The sequence below is a fragment of the Salvelinus namaycush genome, chromosome 18 (assembly GCF_016432855.1).
Source record: "Salvelinus namaycush isolate Seneca chromosome 18, SaNama_1.0, whole genome shotgun sequence".
Lineage (NCBI taxonomy): Eukaryota > Metazoa > Chordata > Actinopteri > Salmoniformes > Salmonidae > Salvelinus > Salvelinus namaycush.
The window spans coordinates 27,051,985-27,079,151 of NC_052324.1; the positions used below are offsets into that span (position 1 = coordinate 27,051,985).

At 42.8% G+C, this 27,167-nt stretch overlaps 2 protein-coding genes across 2 annotated transcripts in view; both read right to left on the reverse strand.

Annotated features, from left to right (window-relative positions):
- The window catches only part of LOC120063279 (neural proliferation differentiation and control protein 1-like), a 40,891-nt gene extending 25,990 nt beyond the window's left edge, over positions 1-14,901 (reverse strand). Inside the window, exon 1 of the mRNA XM_039013559.1 lies at positions 14,541-14,901. Coding sequence (XP_038869487.1) covers positions 14,541-14,643 — 103 coding nt within the window. The 5' untranslated portion in view covers positions 14,644-14,901. The remainder of the gene's footprint in view (positions 1-14,540) is intronic.
- Positions 14,902-19,784: 4,883 nt separating this feature from the next.
- Positions 19,785-27,167, reverse strand: part of niban2b (niban apoptosis regulator 2b) — a 47,486-nt gene continuing 40,103 nt past the window's right edge. The window contains exon 14 of the mRNA XM_039012829.1: positions 19,785-21,798. Within this exon, the coding sequence (XP_038868757.1) occupies positions 20,699-21,798 (1,100 nt within the window). The 3' untranslated portion in view covers positions 19,785-20,698. The remainder of the gene's footprint in view (positions 21,799-27,167) is intronic.

Here is a 27,167-nt window from a genome sequence, read left to right on the forward strand (position 1 = left end):
ATTGCAGCCTGCATGCAGGTAGAAAATATCATGATAAAAACAAATCACCTTGGCTACACATGGCTTGTATGCAAGGAACTTGAAACACTGTATCAACTTGGTCCAGCCAGAAGCTCATGCTAATAAACTTGCAACATTGTATAAAATATTCTGTCCCCTCAGAGTTCTGTGCCAGTGAGCTCTGGACAGACACAGTTGTAGGCTATTTGATCCAAGGATAAGTAGTAATCAGGTAGGCCTATTTTATGACGTTACCACCGGATCAGAATACAATTTTTTTTTCTCCCTTTCATAAGGAGTGGTTATCGAAAGGGAGAAACCTGGAAAGATTTTTGAGAAGCTCCACAGCTCATTAGTGGTGGTGAGTTAAGACAATCAGAAATACTATCAGATCCCCCAAATGGGAACATTTATAAGCCTGCATTTGCTCGCAGGCCAGGTAGCTTAGGCCTACTTCTATGCGTAATCAGGTGCGTGTCCTTACTCAACATTGACAGGAGCGCTCCAAACAAAACACAATGAATAAATTGACAACTCGTAAACAGAAGGAAATAAATCAAAACTTGTTTCTCACAAGTGTAGCCTAGGTTGTGCGCTCTGCAAACAACGTGTCCACTCCGACAATGAGAACATTAAGAGACTAATAATATTATTATTGAATGCATTAACAGAAATTACAGTAACCAAACAAACATTGTAGATTAGAAGTTACGGTAATTAACGGTAAATGTACTACTGGTGAGGCATCCCTGCGGCCTCTGCAATGGATTAGTCTACTGAGACAGGCATCAATCAAGACATGCAATAAAACAACTTTTTTTGTTGCAATTGATCGACTACAAAATTCTCGGTCGACCAACAGCCTATCGACCAAACAATCGACCATTCAACTAACTGGGATCAGCCCTAAAGTATTTTTAAAATGTCAAATAGTATTTGAACCCAGGTTCACTAGCAGCTCATCTACTGAATGCAAATCTACTCTGACAGAAGAGGGGAATGCAATAGTACAATATATCCTACTGAGCCCAACCCACAGTGGGTCAAGACTGTCTCCTGCATTCTGACATGACAGTGTTTTATGCCTATGAACTGTCTGCCAGAGTCAATTACATTCAAACTACCGCAGACCTTTAGATTTAGAACAATGCCAATCGTTTTCTGGAGAACTCTCCAATGAATTCATGATCAGAATTCTAATTTAACTGACTCAAACTGAAATTAAACCACTGCTTGGGGATTATCAAAGCAATCGGGAACTGGAACAGTAGAGTATTAAAATTAAAACCCAAAGAAAAAGCTTTTTATAGTTGTCAGTCCCCTCCACCTCTCACTCAATTTATTATAGTTGTCAGTCCCCTCCACCTCTCACTCAATTTAAGTCAGTGACATTGCCAATGTGAATGATTTAAACCCTGCAAGACTCAGTGTTTCCTTCCTCAGTGCCAGCTGAGCTGCTCTCTCCATTTTGTAGTGTCTATCTACGTGTGCAAGGCCCTCTGGCTCCACAACCTGCCGCGTAGCGGCTCCACAACCTGCCGCGTAGCTCCTCCACAACCTGCCGCGTAGCTCCTCCACAACCTTCCACTCCACAAACTGCCGCTAGCTCTTCCACAACCTGCCGCGTAGCTCCTCCACAACCTTCCACTCCACAACCTGCCGCGTAGCTCCTCCACAACCTTCCACTCCACAAACTGCCGCTAGCTCCTCCACAACCTGCCGCGTAGCTCCTCCACAACCTGCCGCGTAGCTCCTCCACAACCAGCCGCTAGCTCCTCCACAACCTGCCGCGTAGCTTCTCCACAACCTACAACTCCACAACCTGCCCGCTAGCTCCTCCACAACCTGCCGCGTAGCTCTTCCACAACCTGCCGCGTAGCTCCTCCACAACCTGCCGCGTAACTCCTCCACAACCTGCCGCGTAGCTCTTCCACAACCTGCCGCGTAGCTCTTCCACAACCTGCCGCGTAGCTCCTCCACAACCTGCCGCTAGCTCCTGCACAACCAGCCGCTGCACAACCAGCCGCTAGCGCCTCCACAACTAGCGCCTCCACAACCCAGCCGCTAGCTCCTGCACAACCAGCCGTTAGCGCCTCCACAACCAGCCGCTAGCTCCTCCACAACCCGCCTGCTAGCTCCTGCACAACCAGCCGTTAGCGCCTCCACAACCTGCCGCTACCTATTAGGGCTGGTGATCCTCAGGGCCAGACCAACCAGGCTGGGAGGTGCTGTCAGGAGGCCAGATGTAGAGGAGTGAGGAAGCCGTAGTTAAGCCCTGTGTACCCAGGGCGGTGTTGGTGTTGGCACTAATCTGAAAACATGACAGGCAGCCTCCGTCCATCAAGAGTCTTCCATTTACAAATAGGAGGCTTTGTCTCTGTCAAGCTGTCGATCTGCTTGAGCAATGTCAACAGGAAGAGACCATTCACTGCCAAAAGGACAGACTGATTAGAATCCTCCTTTTGGCAAATTGTTTACTATCAAGACGTAGGCCGTATCCCAAATGGAACCCTATTTCCTATATAGTGCACTACTTTTGCTCAGGGCCAATAGGGCACTATATAGGGAACAGGGACACACAGCCTGACTCTACATGGGACTCCGCCTTACTCTGTGTTGTAGCGTAGAGACAATTATATATTGGATCCTTGTCACACTTCTGCTCTATTGGTAGTCTTGAAATTAAATCTTCATAATCTGGTTTCTTTTTTCTATACACGCAGTATGTGTGACAACATGCCTCGTTGCACATCTCTTGTAAGGCTGTCTCAGATAATGAGTTAATGTCATTAAGTATTGTATATAAAACTGCAGAGACCTTTTTCAGTCTGGGTCCCTTCTAGCTGTGGTTGATGGCACCATATGGGTCTGAATGACACAAGCCAGTGATGCATATATTAGTTATATATTCCCTATTGATAGCAGGACACAATACATTAGAGACAGAGAAAATGTTGCAGCTGCCACTCGTGATGCTGCTGCTCCAGGTTCAAATGTTCTGCCTGCGGCTATAGAACCATGACCTGTTCACCGAACGTTTGTGTGTCTCTCCCTCTCTGCCTGGTTCCTCTCTAGGTTTCTTCCTAGGTTATTGCCTTTCTGGGGAGTTTTTCCTAGCCACCGTGCTTCTACATCTGCATTGCTTGCTGTTTGTGGTTTTAGGCTGGGTTTCTGTATAGCACTTTGTGACATCTGCTGATGTAAAAAGGGCTTTATAAATACATTTGATTGATCTCCCATCTGCAAGTGCCACAGTTAAAGGGGAAATTAAAACAGTCCTCCTGAGGTTCTCACTCTCTGTATTGGTTGTTATTATAATGTACAAAAATATAAACTCAACATGCAACAATTTCAAAGATTTAACTGAGTTACCGTTCATATAAGGAAATCAGTCAATTGAAATAAGTTCATTAGGCCGTAATCTATGGATTTCACATGACTGGGCAGGGGGAGCCAGGCACAGCCTATCAGAATTCGTTTTTCCCCCTCAAAAGGGTTTTGTTACAGACAGAAATACTCCTGTTTCATCAGCTGTCCGGATGGCTGGTCTCAGACGATCCTGCAGGTGAAGAAGCTGGATGTGGAGGTCCAGGGCTGGCTTGGTTACACGTGGTCTGTGGTTGTGAGGCTGGTTGGACGTACCACCAAATTCTCTAAAACAACGTTGGAGAAGGCTTATGATAGAGAAACAGCTCTGGTGGACATTCCTGCAGTCAGCATGTCAAATGCACGCTCCTTCAAAACTTAAGACATCTGTGACATTGTGTTGTGCAACAAAACTGCACATTTGTGGCCTTTTATTGTCCCCAGCACAAGGTACACCTGTGTAATGATCACGCTGTTTAATCAGATTCTTGATATGCTACACCTGTCAGGTGGATGGATTATCTTGACAAAGGAGAAATGCTCAGTAACAGAGATGTAAACAAATTTGAGCTGGTTCTGTAAAATGTCGCTCTCCTCCTCCCCTGCTCTCTCCTCATCCCCTTAATCCCATCTGAAACTAACATGCGTCCCAAATGGCACCCTATTCCCTGTATACTGCATTACTTCAGACCAGTGCCGTTTGGGATGCACCCAGGACACAAAGGAAACACAAATATGAGTCATAATGTAGCTCAGTGCTCTAATGTAATTATTCTGTCACATTTTCTCAAAATGTTCTTTGTTTGTCGAGTTGCTGGTTGGGGCTGCAAAAGAGCAATGTCTTGTTTGAACATGTTGTCTCTGCTAATATTGCCTTGGTTTTGGAAATGGCCTGAAATGGGCTACTGTTGGCCCTATGTGTCGAGCGGCCATGGTCTCCGAATAGGCTGCTTTTGGCCCGACATGTACACTATATATACACAATAGTATGTGGACACCACTTCAAATTAGCGAAGGGAAACAAATGGCAGAAGAATGGCCTCACTGCAGAGGTCAGTGACTTTCAACGTGGCACCGTCATAGGATGCCACCTTTCCAACAAGTCAGTTCATCAAATTGCTGCCCTGGTCAACTAAGTGCTGTTATTGTGTGGAAATGGTGGAAATGGAAATGTCAAGACACAACAACGGCTCAGCCGCGAAGTGGTAGGCCACACAAGCTCACAGAACGGGACTGCCGAGTGCTGAAGCACGTAGCGTGTAAAAATCGTCTGTCCTCGGTTGCAACACTCACTACCGAGTTCAAAACTGCCTCTGAAAGCAACGTCAGCACAAGAACTTCGTCTGGAGCTTCATGAAATGGGTTTCAACACCTGAGCAGCCGCACACACAAGCCTAAGATTTTTTATTTGATTTCACCTTTATTTAACCAGGTAGGCCAGTTGAGAACAAGTTCTCATTTACAACTGCAACCTGGCCAAGATAGAGCAAAGCATTGTGACACAAACAACAGAGTTACACATGGGATAAACAAACGTACAGTTAATAACACAATAGAAAAGTCTATATACAGTGTGTGCAAATGTAGTAAGATTAGGGAGGTAAGGCAATAAATAGGCCATAGTGGCAAAATAATTACAATTTAGCAGTTAAACACGGGAGTGATAGATGTGCAGAATAGAGGTCGACCGATTTATGATTTTTCAACGCCGATACCGATTATTGGAGGACCAAAAAAAGTTGATACCGATTAATCAGACGATTTTTATATATATATATATATATATATATATATATATTGTAATTTATTTGTAATAATGACAATTACAACAATACTGAATGAACAATGAACACTTATTTTAACTTAATATAATACATCAAAATCAATTTAGTCTGAAATAAATAATGAAACATGTTCAATTTGGTTTAAATAATGCAAAAACAAAGTGTTGGAGAAGAAAGTAAAAGTTCAATATGTGCCATGTAAAAAAAGCTAACGTTTAAGTTCCTTGCTCAGAACATGAGAACATATGAAAGCTGGTGGTTCCTTTTAACATGATTCTTCAATATTCCCAGGTAAGAAGTTTTAGGTTGTACTTATTATAGGACTATTTCTCTCTATACCATTTGTATTTCATATACCTTTGACTATTGGATGTTCTTATAGGCACTATAGTATTGCCTGCCTAATCTCGGGAGTTGATAGGCTTGAAGTCATAAACAGCGCTGTGCTTGAAGCATTGCGAAGAGCTGCTGGCAAACGCAGTAAAGTGCTGTTTGAATGAATGCTTACGAGCCTGCTGCTGCCTACCACCGCTCAGTCAGACTGCTCTATCAAATCATAGACTTAATTATAATAACACACAGAAATACAAGCCTTGGGTCATTAATATGGTCAAATCCGGAAACTATCATTTCGAAAACAAAACGTTTATTCTTTCAGTGAAATACGGAACCGTTCCGTATTTTATCTAACGGGTGGCATCCATAAGTCTAAATATTGCTGTTAACATTGAAGGTTGTGCAATGTGTCATAATTACGTAAAATTATGGTAAATTAGTTCGCAACGAGCCAGGTGGCCCAAACTGTTGCATATACCCTGACTCTGCGTGCAATGAACGCAAGAGAAGTGACACAATTTCCCTAGTTTAATATTGCCTGCTAACATGAATTTATTTTAACTAAATATGCAGGTTTAAAAAAATATACTTCTGTGTATTGCTTTTAAGAAAGGCATTGATGTTTTTGGTTAGGTACACATTGGTGCAACGACAGTGCTTTTTTCGCAAATGCGCTTTTGTTAAATCATCCCCCGTTTGACGAAGTTGGCTGTCTTTGTTAGGAAGAAATGGTCTTCACACAGTTCGCAACGAGCCAGGCGGCCCAAACTGCTGCATATACCTTGACCCTGTTGCACAGAACGCAAGAGAAGTGACACAATTTCCCTAGTTAAAATAAATTCATGTTAGCAGGCAATATTAACTAAATATGCAGGTTTAAAAATATATACTTGTGTATTGATTTTAAAAAAGGCGTTGATGTTTATGGTTAGGTACACATTGGTGCAACGACAGTGCTTTTTCGCTAATGCGCTTGTTAAATCACCTGTTTGGCGAAGTAGGCTGTGATTCAATGATAAATTAACAGGCACCGCATCGATTATATGCAACACACGACAAGCTAGATAAACTAGTAATATCATCAACCATGTGTAGTTAACTAGTGATTATGTTAAGATTGATTGTTTTTTATAAGATACGTTTAATGCTAGCTAGCACCTTACCGTGGCTCCTTGCTGCACTCGCATAACAGGTAGTCAGCCTGCTACGCAGTCTCCTCGTGGAGTGCAATGTAATCGGCCATGATCGGTGTCCAAAAATGCCGATTACCGATTGTTATGAAAACTTGAAAATCGGTCCTAATTAAAATCGGTCGACCTCTAGTGCAGATGAATGGTGCAAGTAGAGATACTGGGGTGCAAAGGAGCAAAAAAATAAATAACAATATGGGGATGAGGTAGTTGGGTTGGCTATTTACAGATGGGCTATGTACAGGTGCAATGATTGGTAAGCTGCTCTGACAGCTGATGCTTAAAGTTAGTGAGGGAGATAAGGCTCCAGTGATTTTTGCAATTCGTTCCAGTCATTGGCAGCAGAGAACTGGAAGGAAAGGCAGCCAAAGAGGAGTTGGCTTTGGGGGATGACCAGTGAAATATACCTGCTGGAGCGCGTGCTGCGGGTGGGTGCTGCTATGGTGACTAGTGAGCTGAGATAAGGCGGGGCTTTACCTAGCAAAGACTTATAGATGACCTGGAGCCAGTGGGTTTGGCGACAAATATGAAGCGAGGGCCCGCCAACGAGAGCATACAGGTCGCAGTGGTGGGTAGTATACGGGACTTTTGTGACAAAACGGATGGCACTGTGATAGACTACATCCAATTTTCTGAGTAGAATGTTGGAGGCTATTTTGTAAATGACATCGCCGAAGTCAAGGATCGGTAGGATAGTCAGTTTTACGAGGGTATGTTTGGCAGCATGAGTGAAGGATGCTTTGTTGCGAAATAGGAAGCCGATTCTAGATTTAATTTTGGATATGCTTAATGTGAGTCTGGAAGGAGAGTTTACAGTCTAACCAGACACCTAGGTATTTGTAGTTGTCCACATATTCTAAGTCAGAACCGTCCAGACTAGCGATCGGTTGAAGAGCATACATTTAGTTTTACTTGCATTGAAGAGCAGTTGGAGGCCACGGAACGAGTGTTGAATGGCATTGAAGCTCGTCTGGAGGTTTGTTAAGTGTCTAAAGGGCCAGAGGTATACAGAATGGTGTTGTCGGCGTAGAGGTGGATCAGAGAATCATCAGCAGCAAGAGCGACATCGATGTATACAGAGAAAAGAGTGGCCCAAGAATTGAACCCTGTGGCACCCCCATAGAGACTGCCAGAGGTCCGGACAACAGACCCTCCGATTTGACACACTGAACTCTATCTGAGAAGTAGTTGGTGAACCAGGCGAGGCAGTCATTTGAGAAACCAAGCCTGTTGAGTCTGCCGATAAGAATGCGGTGATTGACAGAGTCGAAATCCTTGGCCAGTTCACCATGAGCAATGCCAATTGTTGGCTGGAATGGTGTAAAGCTTGCTGCCATTGGACTCTGTAGTGACGAATCACGCTTTACCATCTGGCAGTCTGACGGACGAATCTGTTTGGCGGGTGCCAGGAGAACGCTACTTGCCCCAATGCAGTGCACTCTGTGAAGTTTGGTGGAGGAGGAACAATGGTCTGGGGCTGTGTTTCATGGTTTGGGCTAGGCACCTTAGTTTCCGTGAAGGGAGATCTTAACGCTACATTGACATTCTAGACCATTCCAACTTTGTGGCAACAGCTTGGGGAAGTCCCTTTCCTGTTTCAGCATGACAATGCTCCTGTGTAAAGCGAGGTCCATACAGAAATGGTTTGTCGAGATCGGTGTGGAAGAACTTGACTGGTCTGCACGCAGCGCTGACATAAACCCCATCGAACACCTTTTGGATGAATTAGAACACCGACTGCGAGCCAGGCCTAGTCCCCCAACATCAGTGCCCGACCTCACTAATGCTCTTGTGGCTGAATGGAAGCAAGTCCCCGCAGCAATGTTCCAACATCTAGTGGAAAGCCTTCCCAGAAGAGTGGAGGCTGTTACAGCATCAAAAAGGGGAGAAACTCCATATTAATGCCCATGATTTTGGAATGAGATGTTCAATGAGCAGGTGTCCATATACAGTACATAACCAAAAGAATCTGTCTAGTGGTCATGGTCTCAGAATAGGCTACGGTTAGCCCTACATATATGGGTCTAGTGGCCATGGTCTCAGAATAGGCTACGGTTAGCCCTACATATATGGGTCTAGTGGCCATGGTCTCAGAATAGGCTACGGTTACCCCTACATATATGGGTCTAGTGGTCATGGTCTCAGAATAGGCTACGGTTAGCCCTACATATATGGTTCTAGTGGCCATGGTCTCAGAATAGGCTACGGTTAGCCCTACATATGGGTCTAGTGGCCATGGTCTCAGAATAGGCTACGGTTAGCCCTACATATATGGGTCTAGTGGTCATGGTCTCAAGTGTATTACGTAGAATTTTTCCAGGTATTTTGTCAGTGAGCGAGCTATACTGCAGGCTCAGCAGTAACCGCGTGGCCAGGCTCAGCAGTAACCGCGTGGCCAGGCTCAGCAGTAACCGCGTGGCCAGGCTCAGCAGTAACCGCGTGGCCAGGCTCAATCGCTACTGCATATGAAGGGAAAGTCGACTGGGGACGTGATTTGATCTGCAGTATTGAACATTGAAATCGAATCTATTTCTAGGGTAATGACATTGAATATTCCCAGAACAATGTCTAGTAGTGAGTGCGATCTGATCTCACCTGAGACAACCTACAGGTGTGAGTCCATGTGAACCATTGAAAGTCATTGAGCCCCCCTCCAGAGTGTATTGTATAATAACACAGATAGCCCCAGCTGCCTGCCTGATATGTATTTTCACACTACCTATTAATTTACTGGATCTTCTCTCCTGTGAGTCACTGTGGCATTCTGCAAGGCTAAACAAGGACACAAAAAGTCCACCTTAAATATGGCAAGAGATGGACTGGTTTGACTTATGCACTTAATCTGCCATATGCAAGGAGGACTTCGTGTTCTTGTTTAGCCATCCAGAATGTCACAGTGACATGAGAGAAGAGATATTAAAATGTTTTTTTAAGGCATAAATGTAAAAAAAGATATGACAAAGAATGTTCCCTCTACAATATACTTTATTTTCCCCATTCTATTCTCACATTATTTCACCTCTGTTCATCCAGATTGGGCATAAAGCAATTCCTAGTCATGATGGGAAAATATGACATAAGATGAATGAGTATTCATAAACAAAGTAGTATTAGGTGTCCTGTTATGTTTTTGGTATTAAAAGCACAAATATGTTATTTCCATCTGGTTACTGGAATGTTGATTTACCGATCAACATTAAAATGTTAAGTCAAACAGATTCAGGCATTACAGAATACAGCCTAATGAATGATTGATAATACACACTAATATCCCTGATATCAGTAAATCATGAAGACTTAAATAGAATTGATTCAAATGATTCCCATTGATCAGGGTTGTGTGACAGCGGCCGGGAATCAGTTAGGCTTCTATTCCAGTGCCTGACTAAATTATTAGACATGGTCCCCTGACTTGCCTAGTTAAATACATTTAAATCTTCATTTGAGGATGTGGTTGAAATGATCTTCATAGGATATAAGTGTTTCTGGGAACAGAACTCACTGCAATGGAAAATATCTAAGTCTAAAAACTATTAACCTATCATTCAAATGATTTTGGTTATATTCTCTCTTCAGAATAGAAAGGAGGATTCAAGAAGAGCAAAGATATGCAAGACGCACACAGCACAGCAGACAAGTTTTGGAACCTCTAAATCTAACATTTGGTCATTCTTTTGTGACACGATAAGATCTGAAAGCTGCTGACAGGCAGCAAGCAGGCCAGTTAGTTCACCATGTGTGACGTCAGTCGATTGACATTTTCCATTCACTTCCACACAACAACAAAACACTGGGCCAGGAAATACATGAAAAAACATTAAGGTTTCTTAATGTTTAAATCAGATCTTACTTCAAATATTTTTTGTGTAAAAAAAGCCCTAAGACTGCCAGTAACAGCAAGTCCATGCACTTGTTTTTGAGGCTAAAGCCAAGACCTCTGCAGACGTGAGAGCCTGTAAGACAACAAGAGGCAGGTGAGATGAAGAAACCAAATTCGGTCTCGCTCCCAAAACCAACGCCTTCGGGGAAAGAAACAGAACTGCCCTGGTCGTGTTGCCCCGGTTACGCTCCACAGCATCTAATAAACCTTGGCAGCTAACCTTTTCATTCATCCATCTCTCCTACCTCATCTCCCCCCTTTCATCTACCTCTCCTCCTCTTGGGGCATCAGCAAAACAACAAATTCAACATCTCCACGGCGACAAAGCAATCGATTTCCCCCAGAAACGTTCTCTTCTCTCAACACTAAATGTCAATCCCCTTATTCTCAATTATCATTGATAGCCTTTTAATTGTGCTTCTGGTATTCCAAGTGGCATCTCTTCCAAGAAGAGTTGGACAAAGCCTATGGTTTCCCTGAACAGTCAGAGGTTGCATCCTATTTCCTACCCAAATGACTGGAGAAACAAACCCACATTATATATCTGAATTTTAACAATGGGGCCTCCCTCTGGCACAGGGACAAAAAGTCACCCAATGGTCTGAAACTGCTTCACTCTAAAACATAATGCCAGAAACTGTTTCTCTCTAAAAACAGTCTTTTTTGGACATAAGGAGAGAGTGTGTGCAGGACGGCAGTGCAAGCCCAGCACATCTCTTTTAAGGAGCAGAATACTATACAGTTGTAGTGCTCTCCTCTACGGCACTATAATCAGGTTATAATCTCCATTTTACAGCCTTAACAGAAGCATGTGCTCTCCTCTCAGTCCTTCTATCCACAGCAGCACAGAGCTCGCAGACCCAGTTTAAGTCCCAAATGACACCCTATATAGCAAACTACTTCCGACCACCCTTTGAGCTCTGGTCGAAAGTAGTGCACTGTAAAATGGAAGGGGGTGCAAATTAGGACACCCCAGTCTGTCATTGCTACCTGTGCTTAAGAGCTCACAACAGGGTCGTTCCATTTCATTTCAGCAAGCCATGACACCCACCCTCTCAGATTGTTCTGAAAGGGTTTCTGTAGTTAGAAACATAAGAATTCCTGCAACATTATCTTTTTAAAAGACATTAAGCCTAACTGATTGCACCCAAATTGGCCATTGGTCATGTAAAATAACCCATGAGCACCAACATGTGAAGTTCATATGAGCATGTCAAATTGGGTGTCAAATGAAAGCTACATGTTTTGATATATATACACACACACATATATAGTTTAACCATTTTCCACCCTAAAAATGTAGAATTAGCAAAGGCTTTTGGTCAAACAGATAGAAAAGGTAGTAGTATTAAAGGTATAAGAAATACATCAAAACACAATGATATTGAAGACCCCTGCCAGCTAATATGAATAAATGTTTCTGCCTTCTGTAAGTTTAAGAAACATTGCCTTATGCCTTGAAATTCTGTTACCAAAAAACCCCACATATCTTTAAGATCTTTTCTAATTTATCTCATGAGGACAGAGGATAATGAAAGTTCACAGAGCTAACAAGTAAAGGTAGACCTATGAGTTAGTGTTTTTACTGATATCAATTTTGTTTATGAATTATTATGTGATTAAAACTCGACATTCCCCCCCAAAAAAATCGGTAAAGGAATTTCTGCAATTGAATTGGCTACAATGGGAAATCATTGTAGTCAAACAGTTGGATTCACAAGTTTGGTCAGCACAGTAGAGTAGAGTTCAGTACAATACTGTACTTTATTGAGCTCTACTGTGCTGTACTTTGATGTACAAACTTGTGAAACAGACGTCAATGTCTGGTTCAGATTTGGTCTTGCCCGTGCCAATCAAATTTAGTCTTGTAGAGCTCATTAAAATAATAGCCAGCATGTAGAATAATAACCAAATATGCAAAGGATGATATTGCATATTTCTACCTTTGTGTACCTATTTAGGATACATCAACATGAAGAGAATGACATTCATATGCATAATTATGCATTTCTGTGTAGTACAGATCATGAACATATGATGAAATTCCGTTACTGCAATTCCGTTAACAAGTGTAAATCCACTTTACTTACTGTATTTCAATAACCAAAAGAGTGTTTTAAAGTCAATGTGTCATGTCATAGCTGACACCCCATTATTTCTGCATATGTCGTTGAATCTTAATTCGGAGCAGATATTTTTGAAAACGTGGACACAAAAAAAAACAGAGGAAGATTTTACCAAAATCATTTTACTAAACTCTGCATCTTCACAGTTCTTCCAGTAAATGTGTTTTTGTAAAATTATCAGTGTAAATTGTTAAAAGTCATCTTTGTGCATTGAGTTGTATGATTTATTAACTTTGAAATCAATGTTTTTTGTTTGGGATACATTTTACACTGACACGAGTCATTTCAATTTAGAAGGATTCATATAATATTCAATACATATAGTACCCAACATCTGATTTGGACCAAACATCCATTATGTTTGACAAGTAGTATGAAGCTGCAGCTTGGAGTATTGTTTATTCATATTATGTAATGTATTCTCAGGGAATTTGATGGCTAATTTCTCTGAAGGGGGGAAAAAAAACTATTAAAGCTCCATGCTCTACCAACTGAGCCACACGGGAAACTCTGACCATTGACTTGAATAGGGATTCCCATTCTAGTGAATCTATTTCTGTGGTTTCTCTGACAGGGGGAATGTGTTACAGGACAGCCTAGAACAGGGTTCTCCAACCCTATTCCTGGAGAGCTACCCTCCTGTGGGTTTTTGCTCCAACCCAAGTTGTAACTAACATGATTCAGCTTATCAACCCATTTTTTAAATCAGGTGTGCTAGATTAGGGTTGGAGCAAAATATACAGGGCACAGTTTCCCAAAAGCATCTTAAGGCTAAACTCATCGTTAGAACCTTCGTAGGAGCATCGTTAAATCTCCAAGCTGTTTCCCAAAACCATCATTAGTAAAGTTGCACTTTAAAACGCTTGTTATTGCCTCAGACCAGTCGTAGAACAGCAAAGTGCGTCATTAGATGCATTTTTGCCCTTTATACACAGAAGATCTCTGCTGGTTTCTCTGACAGGGGGAATGTGTCACAGGACAGCATAAATACCATCACTGGAATGGACATAGTACCTCTGACCAATGACTTGAATAGGGGTAGTCTCTCTGACAGGGGGAGTGTGTCACAGAACAGCTTGCCTACTGATAGCCAGTTTCCATTTCACCACGAAGATAAAATACCTCACGGGTGACAATACATGACCTCACTATACTCAAGTGTGTCTGTGTCCGTCCAAGTGTCTACATATGGATGATATGATACATGGTATCATTGTAATGCATTTTGCAGTCGTGTAGTCCAGGCTTGTAACCTAATAAAGGTTCCCGGCCTTCTGGTAATCATGCAATGTAGTCACTAGTCAGTAACGGCCATTTATATATGGCTCTAGTAATTACTGTTTAAGTGTGAGTGTCCACAGACATGCCATACGTCACATCTTATCAGGTCATCCCCAGCCAGATGCGTCACCACCCTCCCCCAGGGTAATATGTCAGTGTTTGAGGTACACCATTTCAGATACATATAATTTATTGAAACATGACCCAAATATCTCATGTGTAGTCTGTGCTATGCACTATGAATTGAACTATCCCCAAAAAACTGAAGGGGGATTTCAAAAACAAGCCTCACAGAAACCACAGGTGCTCTGAAGTTGCGTGCTTAAACACATAACATTCACAAATGGGAATACACACCAATTGAAATATCACTTTTAAATTCTAAAATAGCCTATGGTCAGATAACGGTCATATTTTCATTAGTTAGTGTAGGCCTATCATATGTACTATATGTTAGGGAACGCGATAACATCTACAAATATTTTTTTAATTGACAGCATATGACATCATCCACATCAACTTTAATAAATGTGCGCAAAACATGCGCCGACTTCCATATTAAAAGTGTTGTTCTTACCTGGCATGCAAGCGCTCATAGACACGAAAATTGCAATAACAGCAACCTGGGTTAGAAGCGTAGCGGCGGGCCTGTGATCGACCCCTCTTCTCGGCGATAGCATGCTGCAAAGCGCTCCTACAACTGATAGAACAGAGTTGGGATTCGGGGGTCGGTCATACCCCCATTCCCTTACTGCAGAAGGAAGCTCAGGAAATGTGTTCAGCTTCTGTAAATATGTAGTCCGAATGCGAAGTAGCGCTCAGTTGCAGTTATCAGATTCGGTAATAGAGCGATGATGAACGATGTCGTCTCCTCTGTGTTTTGCGCAGGATCCCATTGAGTTGAGCGCTATATTGGGTGAAGCTTGAAGAAACGACTGTGAGGGCTGTTATTGCTGAGCTGTCGGTCTTTGGTGAGAGCCGTACGTAGACGATGTCGTCACAACGCTCTCCTAATCCGTTTTGCCGTACGCAAAGCCGCAATTACAGGCGGAGGGGAAGAGGCGAAGGGAGAGGTTTTACTCCGCCCACGAAAATAATACCACGAAGTGAGGAATCTTCGTATGGAGGTCTGTGAGTGTCGAATTTGGCAACAAAACATTTAATTGCTAATTTGCTACGTGAGGTTTATTTGATCGAATACAAGTTTTATAATGGTTAGGTTGTTACAAATGCACTGATATAAGTGGACGCACGTGGCATTTTGGCAACTTTGAAAAAATACTTTATCAGAGTTGTGCCTCTTTTCATAGAGATAGAGGACTCATCATGGATATTACCCGTTTTAGTATGGACGTTGCCAATGAGGGCTTCCACTATTTTAAAGTAGTCAACTGGGTGGGGATTCCTATGAGTTGGGCGCAATCAGCCAATGAAGACAAATACAACTGACTACATTAAAATGGAGATAGCCTCAATGGTGCTGCCCATGTGGTCACAGACGCTATAATGTCACAGATACAAAGATGAGTCCTCTATCTCTATGGCGTATCTGCCCTCTCCTTGGCTACGACGGTCCCATCTGATCTCGCCTCCTACCGCCTGGGTTTCATCTTTGAGGACATGTATTTCCATTGTGAGCAGTCACTTGGCTATCTAGTCAATATAATAGACAGTACAGAAGAGAAAAAGATGCATTTTCACAAGACACTAGACTAGTGCTTCTAGTGCAGGGATCATGAACTACATTTAGCCCCAGGACAATTTTTAATTGAGCGGATGGTCAGGGGGCCTGAACATAATTACAAATAGTTTGTAAACTGCAAATTGACCGCAAGAAGCAGACACTAAAACAATAATTTCAAACCTCAAGAGGAAGTCGAAGACTATCCTCAGTGAATTTCATAAATACAGTGAAACATTTGTTATAATTTTTAGATTAAACTATACTAAATATATTCACGTCATCAAATAATTGTTTAAAACACTGTTTTGCAATGAAGGTCTACAATAGCCTCAACAGCACTCTGTAGGGTAGCGTCATGTGGTAGCCGGAGGACAGCTAGTTTCCGTCCTCCTCTGGGTTCAATGACTTCAATACAAAACCTAGGAGGCTCATGGTTCTCACCCCATTCTATAGACTTACACATAAATGCTAACTTCCAGAGGATGTCCTCCAACCTGTCAGAGCTCTTGCAGCATGAACTTACATGTTATCCACCCAATCAAAGGATCAGTGAATGAATCTAGTACTGAAAACATAAGCTACAGCTAGCTAGGACTGCAGTGGATAAAATGTAGGGAAAGACCGTTTTGAACAAATTCATTACTTTAACAATGAAGCGAGAGAGCACTATACTTAGTTGTATTTGTATCACTTTTCAAACACCCGGCTCAAAACAGAGGGATGCTATGTTAGCTAGCTGGCTATAACAGAGGGATGCTATGTTAGCTAGCTGGCTATAACAGAGGGATGCTATGTTAGCTAGCTGGCTGCGGCTATCCAACACTGGAACTCTTCCAAGTCAAGGTAATCTTTTGGTTTTAATTTATTGCCACCAACTGAAACTGTATTGCATGATTGTAGCGGGTTTACGAAGGCGTTAGTTCTAGCTGATTGAGGACCTTATTACTGATGTTTGTTTTTTACGATATTGTTTCTTTCTGCTTGCATTTTGTTTTTATATTTTGATGTGTTTTTTCTGTTATTCATGTAATTCAGGGCCTTCATCTCAGTATGACTCCCTGATAAAAGGTTAAATAAATAAAATGGTAGACATGTTGAGTATGACGTTAATAAGGTCGTTAGCTAATATGGTGACAATGCAGGCTGAGGGTAGCGGTTATATGGTTTGGCTTGGAAAGGTTTTTTCGCCTGGTCAGACAGCTGTGTTTTGCACCGAAGTCCATAAGTGAAGGAAAAAGGTGAGAGGAGAGCACGTAAATAAGATCAGCAATGTGTTCATGCAAAATGTTCATGCTGTTTGAATGTGGCTGCTATGAAATTGAACTGTGTTTGCATGCGATTAGGGCTGTATTCATTCCGTCGATTCGGTTGAAAATGTTTCTTAAAACGGAAGCAAATGGAACAAAGATACCTGAATTTGTTCAACAGAAACTCTCGTTTGCAACTGTTGGACTAATGATTTCATCCTAGATCAGCTAGATGCAGGCAAGAGTGTGCAAGGCGGTACTGAATGTGTCACCGTCTGTCACCTTGATTACAAACATTTCTCTTGACCTGTGCACCTACGTTGTACTTTAATTCATAGGCTACGTTGTAGCAATGTCATCATGGGTATAGGGAAAATGTTAGTATCATGTAGTAGCCTGAACCCATCAACGTTACATTTGAGCTGGGTGAATGGAATGAATGACAGTCATCCAATATGCTGTAATAGAAATAAGGCCATGCTTATGAAAATTAATAAAAATCACCCTCCCTCATTTTAAATGTCACTGACTGCCACTGATTTGTATACGATCACATGTCGCTGTACTATGCGTGGGAATACTTTAACAGATTTCCAAAATTACACTCCGTTAGAGCTAATTTGCTGGTGTTTTTACAGTCTTATGTCTAACAATATTTTTTTTAACCCACAGGCCACCAGTTGGGGAACCCAGTTCTAGTGCCTTCCCCCAGTTCTGAGAGAAATTGTGTTCATAAATAGCACTTTGCTATTTTTTCCAAGGATGAAAATAATCTCTTAGTGCACATTGATGATTCATACATCAAGTGCATATGACGTGACATCAAGGTTACATAAAAGGCTAAAATAGGAGATCCAAAACATTGAACAAAGGTCTCTTGAAATATTATCTAACATTTTTAGAGGGATCTTTCATTTGGTTCGTGGAAGATCGCTATTTAATGTGGGTTATACATACTATACCTTTGTAGTAGGCCTGTAGTCTCTACAGTTGGCATTTCCTAAAACAGACAATTCATCTATGGCTACTACATTGCCCTCTTCTGAAGTCTCCCTTCAGACAGATTGGTTCATGCATATCTGGTGAACTATGAGAAATGCAAACCAGGCAATCTGCAGTTCAAACAACAAAGCAGGCACCCCACCACTGTTTTGAACAGATGCACAGGGATGGGGCTGGAGAAATGGAACCAATCTCACATTCATAGACAGGGCTATGGACACAAGGAATGACCATCAATGATACATTTTAACCATATTGATTTGTTTTTATTTATACTTTTAACCATGTTTACAATTGCATTGCTTACAAACAATGGAGTAAAATACATTTGGAATTATGACAGTCAATGTGAATGCAAGCTTAAATACTGCTCCACATGAACCCAACAACCATTTAAAAAGAGGGCAATCTGCGATTGGCACATCCATTTTGGAATTTGAGTGGTAACATTTCTCCAACCCCATCCCTCATCTGTTTACCAACAATAGTGTCAGGATGCCCACTGTTGTTTTTCAAATCCCAGATTGTCCCCTTTAACAAACCTGTGTTCCAATGGAAAACCATAACAGACCAACATACTTAAATCAATAATTATTTATGGATCAATAACAGTCTGTTGTATAACATTGAGTAAAACAAATCTAAAAGTACGCTCATCAAAAGGGATGGGTTGGGGACAGGGACATAAGGCAGTGTAGAATACATAATAAATAGAAGAAAACAAATGGGGGGAAAACCATGTATATCACTGAAGATATGTATTTTGTACTATAGTCTTTGTAAAAAGAATGACTGTGGTGGTGAAAAGGGCCAACAATGTATTTAATACTGCATGTACAGAGGCTTTTTCTGTTAGGAGCCATTCAATGTCAGAACTGAGGTATTCCCAGTCATATCAATAATAAATGGTAAGATATTAAGGACAACATATAAATAGCATTACTCATTTGATGTCATATTTTGCCATGATATAACAGAACAGTTGTGCACATCATTATGTTCGACAGATTGTCATTTCAATTTGAAATAGAAAATAAAAAAAGTACTTTGAACGCAATGTTTTCCAGTATTCCATAAGGCACGATTACTACAGGATTGCTTGATTCCCAGGCACCTTCCCATCAAATACCCCAGAAGATTATTGCAGACTGATGCACGATTACAACAGTATTTGAAATCCTCTGATAATAAAACAGATTAAACTGACAGGAAACTTCAGAGAGCAACTGTATGAAAGATGTGGGACAAACACCAATAAGATAACAAGGACATATTGGTCGTTGAATCTATGGAATAAATACTCTGATTTTTATTTCACTATGGCTAGCTCTAGCTTTGCACACCTTGCCGTGGTCCAATCCAAATACAATTTAACACCATGGGTAAGCCGCACACTTGACAGCATGTAGATTCAGGGTTGAGCAGTAGTGCAGATCAGAGGGTTAACTAAGCAAACTTTAAACAAATCAATGATGCCACTGAACATTATACACTGTGTACAAAACATTAAGGACACCTGTCCTTTCCATGAGACTGACCAGGTAAATCCAGGTGAAAGCTATGATCAATTATTGATGTCACTTGTTAAATCCTCTTCAAATCAGTATAGCTGAAGGGGAGGAGACAGGTTAAAGAATGATGTTTAAGCCTTGAGACAGATTGTGGATGTGTGCCATTTAGAGGGTGAATGAGCAAGACAAGATTTAAGTGTCTTGGAACCGGAAGTGGTAGTAGGTGCCAGGCGCACCGATTTGTGTCAAGAACTGCAACGCTGCTGGGTGTTTCCACACTCAACAGTTTCCTGTGTGTATCAAGAATGGTCCACCACCCACAAGGAATCAAAACAACTTGACAACTGTGGGAAGCATTGGAGTCAACATGGGCCAGCATCCCTGTGGAACTTCATGACACCTTGTAGAGTCCCTGCCCTGACAAATTGAGGCGGTTCTGAGGGGAAAGGGGGTGCAACTCAATATTAGGAAGGTGTCTAAGATTCTGTGTACCCAACCAAGAACAGCACCTGAATTGTGCGATTTCATATTTACAGAACACCATGACGAGGACAACTGGGTCCTTCAATCGTCCTCATCATTCACTACACAGTGAATATATACTAAAAAAGCATCATGAATGAGTTCCCCTTGTGTGGATGTAATGCAATACACACATAGCCTGGTCCCAAATCTGTTTGTGCGCTTGTCAATTCCATTCATTATCAAGCCATGTTCGGCATGACAATGAGTGACAATAAGTTGGCATGAGCGCACAAACATATCTGGCACTCGGGCTACAATGTACATGTTATCAATTGGAATGTGGGTTGAATGGAATGCACATGCTTTATCAGTTGGAAGGTCTGTCAAAATATAGAAACACAAAAACAATATTGAGACATTCAAGTTGTACTTGAGCCCCACCTAAGGTACAGACTGATTTAGTATTGGTGGATAATGTGTACAAAAAATAAAAAAGTTTAGAACTTATTAGAATTATCTTGAAGGTGTAAACCAATCAGTTGATCTAATGGAAAAACTACTGTATACAAACCATTTTCCATGTATTAAATTGTCTATGCTTTTGTGAGATTAGGTTTATGTAGTATTGACAGGCATATTGCCTGTCTTCAGAAAAAAAAAAACATTTAAATCAATGCCAGCATACAGCCTAAACGAGGACTAATTCCTCACTGACTCTCTGCCTTCCCGGAGTCCTTCTCCTTTCCGGTCTCAGAGTCATTGTTCTGTGCTGCTGTTCCCTACTGGGCCACAGTCACGCCATCACCCCCTGCCTCAGGGACCACCTCTACTGCCTCTGGCCCCTCTGTACTGGGGCAGCATCATCCACCTTCTTCACCGCCTCACTGGTGAGAGACTGGAAGCCACTGTCGTCATGTGGCGGGGACAGGGAGCCCAAATCCACTGTTGCCTGTTCCAACTCTGAACTGACTACTGAAGTGGTCTCTACCTCCTCTGGCATTGGTCCTGGGACAGGGACTGGCTCCGTCTCCAGGGCTGTTGGTGTGGGGATCTCCTCTTTTGCTGCTACCCTAGTCTGAGTAGAGAGTGAGGAAGATACCTCCTCTAAACTGGAAGGTGTGCTTTCCTCTTGGCTAAAAGCTGTTGGTGCCAGTGCCTCCTGATGAATTGGTTTTAAAGATTCCTCCTCTTTGCTTAAGGGTACACTATCCTTCTGGCTTGAGGGTGAAACTTCTGCCACTGCCTCCAGTATAGCCACCTCCACAGCTAGCTCGCTGTCCTCTCCCTGCACTGCATTCTCAATCTCCCGTATGGCACTCTCGATGGCTGACGCTGTGCTCTCAGGGTTGTGTAAAAAGCTCTTCGCCTCTGGGGACTTCATCGCACACTCAGCTTCCTGGGGTACATCTGAGATTTTGGTCTGTACCTCTGGGGCCTCACTCAAGATTGTCGCCGGCTCACCTTCTAGGACAGAGCCATTGGTTAGGGCAGGGGATGGAATGTTCTCTGGCTGGACTGGAGGAGGAGGGGCCTTTCTCTTTCCTTTCAGACTGGTTCCATTAACTTTGGCTGGTTCCTGGTGGACACTCTCTGGAGATGAGGCATCGGTGTTCTGGTCCACTCCCTCCTCCTCAGGGATGCTGTCCACCATGGGGATGTCCAGATAGGACTCATTGACCAGGATGGGAGAGCCATCCAGCTGGATCATAGAGACTACCTGCTTCATCCTGCGCCTCCTCTGGGCCGCCCCTCCTGTGCTGTCCCTAGTCTCCTCCCTGTCCACCTCTTCCTGTCCTGTCCCATACTCCCCAGCCCAGTCGATGGCAGGGTTATCCCCCAGCAGGTGGAGGTTGGGATCACTGCTGGTCAGCACTATGCTGTCCCTGTAAAGGTTGTGTCTTCTCTGGACTGCTGCCTCCTTGACAGCTACAGTAAGAGGGAAGAAGAGAGAGAGACATTAAGACATTGTACACAGACCACGGGAGCAGCAGAAGCTTTTAACACGGCCTGGAGTTTTCCCTACTGAGGTCACCTTGGTGAGGAAGAACTCTGGGCCCTAGCTATAGCACATGAGTACTATTCCATGCACTGAATACATAACGCATTCAAATAGTATAGTCGCGACTATGGGATGTTAAATTCAAATCTTCCCATCACTAAGCCAATAGAACACCAATAATCAATGAAAACTTTGCAAATCAACTTGGAGGTACACAACTCTCCCCCTCTCGTCAGAAGCCGTTTGTCCGTTACCAAGAACCCCATACCGTTTTTATTTTATTAACCTTTTGCATTACAAGTAAACCGTTTAAATTCCCCCAAATAAGCATACATTTTTAAATGTTCACACATTTAGTCAAATTTTGTGTTTCAAAATGCACATTTTTGTATGTTTTGTACAAATACTTTTATATATTTCATCCATAGCCACTGGTTATAAACATGTCGGTTATTCGGTAGCACGATAAGAGAGAATCTAGCTACGTATTCTATTCTCTGTGCTCTTTTCCTGATTTATACGTTGAACCCTAACTCGCTGGGGTGGGTTACAAGGAAGTGAACCAGTTGCCTTTATGAATAGAGTGAGACAGGACGTTTTATTTGTATTTTTTATTTCACCTTTATTTAACCAGATAGGCCAGTTGAGAACAAGTTCTCATACAACTGCGACCTGGCCAAGATAAAGAAAAGCAGTGCGACAATAAACAAGAGTTACACATTGACTGTACAACAAAAGTACAGTCAATAACACAATAGAAAAATATATATACAATGTGTGCAAATGGAGTAAGGAGGTAAGACAAATAGGCCATAGTAGCGAAGTAATTACAATTTAGCAAATTAACACTGGAGTGATAGATGTGCAGATGATGTGCAAGTAGAAATACTGGTGTGCAAAAGAGCAAAACAAGTAAATAAAAACAATATGGAATGAGGTAGGAGGTTGGATGGGCTATTTACAGATGGGCTGTGTACAGCTGTAGCGATCGGTAAGCTGCTCAGATAGCTGATGCTTAAAGTTAGTGAGGGAGATTTAAGTCTCCAACTAAAGCGATTTTTGCAATTCATTCCAGTCATTGGCAGCAGAGAACTGGAAGGAAAGGCAGCCAAAGGAGGTGTTGGCTTTGGGGATGACCAGTGAGATATACCTGCTGGAGCTCGTGCTACGGGTGGGTGTTAGGGTGACCAGTGAGCTGAGAAGGCGGAGCTTTACCTAGCAAAGACTTAGATGACTTGGAGCCAGTGGGTCGCAGTGGTGGGTAGTATATGGGGCTTTGGTGACAAAACAGATGGCACTGTGATAGACTGCATCCAGTTTGCTGAGTAGAGTGTTGGAGGCTATTTTGTAAATGACGTCGCCGAAGTCGAGGATCAGTAGGATAGTCCGTTTTACGAGGGTATGTTTGGCGGCGTGAGTGAAGGAGGCTTTGTTGCGAAATAGGTAGCTGATTCTAGATTTAATTTTGGATTGGAGATGCTTAATATGAGTCTGGAAGGAGAGTTTACAGTCTAGCCAGACACCTAGGTATTTGTAGTTCACATATTCTAAGTCAAAACTGTCCAGAGTAGTGATGCTAGTCGGGCAGGCGGGTGCGGGCAGCGATCGGTTGAAGAGCATGCGTTTAGTTTTACTGGCGTTTAAGAGCAGTTGGAGGCCACGGAACGAGTGTTGTATGGCATTGAAGCTCGTTGAGGTTTGTTAAGTGTCCAAAGGGCCAGATGTATATAGAATGGTGTCATCTGCGTAGCGGTGGATCAAGGAATCACCCGCATCAAAAGCGACATTGATATATACACAGAAAAGAGTCAGCCCGAGAATTGAACCCTGTGGTACCCCCAAAGAGACTGCCAGAGGTCCGGACAACAGGCCCTCCGATTTGACACACTGAACTCGGAGAAGTAGTTGGTGAACCAGGCAAGGCAGTCATTTGAGAAACCAAGGATGTTGAGTCTGCCAATAAGAATACGGTGATTGACAGAGTCGAAAGCCTTGACCAGGTCGATGAAGACGGCTGCACAGTAGTCTTTTATCAATGGCGGTTATGATATCGTTTAGTACCTTGAGCGTGGCTGAGGTTCACCCGTGACCAGCTCGGAAACCGGATTGCACAGCGGAGAAGGTACAGTGGGATTCGAAATGGTCAGTGATCTGTTTAACTGCGCTTTCGAAGACTTTGGAAAGGCAGGGCAGGATGGATTTAGGTCTGTAACAGTTTGGGCCTAGAGTGTCACCCCCTTTGAAGAGGGGGATGACCGTGGCAGCTTTCTAATCTTTAGGAATCTCGGACGATACGAAAGAGGTTGAACAGACTAGTAATAGGGGTTGCAACAATGGCGGCAGATAATTTTAGAAAGAGGGTCCAGATTGTCTAGCCCAGCTGATTTGTACAGGTCCGGGTTTTGCGGCTCTTTCAGAACATCTGCTATCTGGATTTGTGTGAAGGAGAAGCTGGGGAGGCTTGGGCAAGTAGCTGCGGGGTGTGCTGAGCGGTTGGCCGGGGGTTGGGGTAGCCAGGAGGAAAGCATGGCCAGCCGTAGAGAAATGCTTATTGAAATTCTCGATTATCGTGGAGGGAGACAGAAGTAGAAAATGAATTCTACTCCAAGCAAAAACCTATCAGTCAACTAGACAGGAACTGAAGTCCCACATTCGGCAACTTTAACCTCTTGCATCTCATGAGAACATTGCAGTAGGAAAACAGGAATGGAGTCCAGCTGATGAAAGCTTATTGTGAACGCAGTCACTTCGGAGTGGCTCCCTGTGTTGTTGCGTAACCTCACCACATGGGGTCGGCTCAGTTGACTTAGAGTTTTTGGGAACAGGAATGATGGTAGTCAGCATGAAACATTAGGGCATTTTAGATAGGTAGAGGCTGAAATGTCTGAAGACACCAGCAAGCTGGTCTGTGCATGCTCCGAGGTCGCGCCCCGGAATACAGCCTTAGGATTGTTGATCCATTTAAAAAATATATATAATAATAATAATTTCATGTCGACATCAGAGAGCGAGATCATCCAGTCCTCCAGGACAGTGGGGGCCCTCTTGCAAGGCTCTGTTTTTGTCAAAGCCTGCATAAAAAAAAGCTTTCATTTCGTCTGGTAGAGGCATCGTTAGGCAGTCCAGGGCCGGGTTCTCTTTTATAATTCATAATAGACTGTAGTCCTTGACATGCGTCAGAACCGGTGTAGAAGAATTACCTTATTCTTGTATTGTCCTTTCGCATGTTTGATGAATCTGTGGAGGTCGTAGCAGGACTGCTTGTACGCAGTCCTAGCAATGACCCTAGCCTCAGGGTTAGCTGCTAAAGCCCCATATGTGGTGGCTCTGTCCATTAGCTTGGCGCGTATCTAAGTGTTCATCCAGGGCTTTTGTTTGGGAAAGCAGCAAACTTTAAACGTTGTCGATGCACTTTCTTCTGAAGCCGGTGATGAAGGTCGTAAACTTGTCAATATTATTGGCAAAGTCATATTTCAGTCCTTACTAGCAAAGCAGTCTTGTAGCCTAGCCTCTGCTTCATCTAACCATTTCTCTATCGAGCACATCACGGGATATCAAATTAATTTGATTAATTCAAATTTGTTTTTGTGCAATATTCCAAATGCCTGTGTTGCAAGAATCACTTTTGTATTTTCTGTTTTTCCGAGTGATTATGTTCGCTTGTTCTCATGCTGTCTTTTTGGTCTCATCTCCTTCACTCCTTCTGTGCTGTGTGCACCTTCCTATTTACAACTGAGATCTAAATATAATGACGATATGATCATGTCTCCACCCTAACAATGGGAGTAGTCTCAAAGGCGGGCGACAAGCTTAGGTCCAAAATAAGCCCATAGGGCATATTTTAGACATATTTTGGCTAGAGTGAAACCTCTTGCATCGCCTCTTCTCTGTTCACACACACCCCCCCCAAGCCCTTCTTCCTGTCACTCACAGCAACAAAGTTGAGAGATCACTTCTTCCTCTCTGACAAGTGGTTTCAACTCCCTACCTGCATTTGAGGTTTGGTCCAACAGAATGAGTCATATGGACACAGAAATACAGAGACATTATTTTACTGTAGAGGAGAAGTTAAGCATTATCCCAGGTTTCTGGGATAATGGTGTTGATGTGAGCCATTACCAACCTTTCAAAGCACTTCATGGCTACGGACGTGAGTGCTACGGGTCTGTAGTCGTTTAGGTTGCCTTTGTGTTCTTGGGCACAGGGACTAGACTAGCGGCAGCTCTACCCTTTAGCTCAGTGCGAATGTTGCCTGTAATCCATGGCTTCTGGTATGTACGTCCTCAATGCACTTATTGATAAAGCCAGTGACTATGGGATCCTTATCACATCTGGGTACAGCTCTGTTCCAATAAGTCACATGTACTGGTCACTTGACAGTGATGTACACAATGAGAGCATTTCAGATGCAATGCGGAGAAATTGCTTTGATTAAATAATGGCCTTCGTTCATGTGGTTGACAACACAAAGATCACTGACGACCCATTTTTTTAAGGTTAGGTCCATCTTCTCAGAGCTCAATCAGTCATACAAAGTCATGCCATTTCAGGAATGGCTGTCAGTTGATGAGCATGATCCGATACTATGGCCGACATGGATGTAAGCAATTAATAAGAGGTAAACCAATCCGTTTTGGTTACAAGCTATGGAGCCTTGCCTCATACAGTGGTTACATGTATCACATGGAGCCATATGGTGGATCCCACACTCTCCTCCCTGAAACTGGGTTGGGTGGAGGACCCAGTGTCGTTCTCGGTCTTGCAGAGCAATCTCAGGTGCCTCAAGGTTGCATGTTCCTTCATGACAACATCTTCACTTCGCTAGGCACTCCTCGATGAAATGACAATAAGAGGATATGGGAGCTCTGGAACGATGAGACAAAATCGTCTGATGTCCCATTCAAGCCACAGAAGGACTTCATGAAGTTACCCTGGGGAACCTCTGAGGTTCTGACCCAAGGAGGAAAGTTGCTGGTCCGTTGGAAAGACAATAACATTGTCACAGTGGCAACAAACGGAGGAGATTGGGTTGGAGCGAGTAGTCGCATTTCGCGTCGCTCCACAGGTAGTATTACATTTCATTTCATTTCATTACAGTACAACGGTTTGATTTGTTTGATCTTAGCACTTTTTTTTCTTAGCTAGCTACATAGCCGTCTTTGTATCAAAGATAATTGTGTAGTTTAGATTATTATCGAATCTTCTAACGTTGTCAACACTGCTAGCTAGCCAACTTCTACCGAAACATTACAACGGAACGATTTGATTAGTGTAGTGTTAGCTAGCTACATAGTTG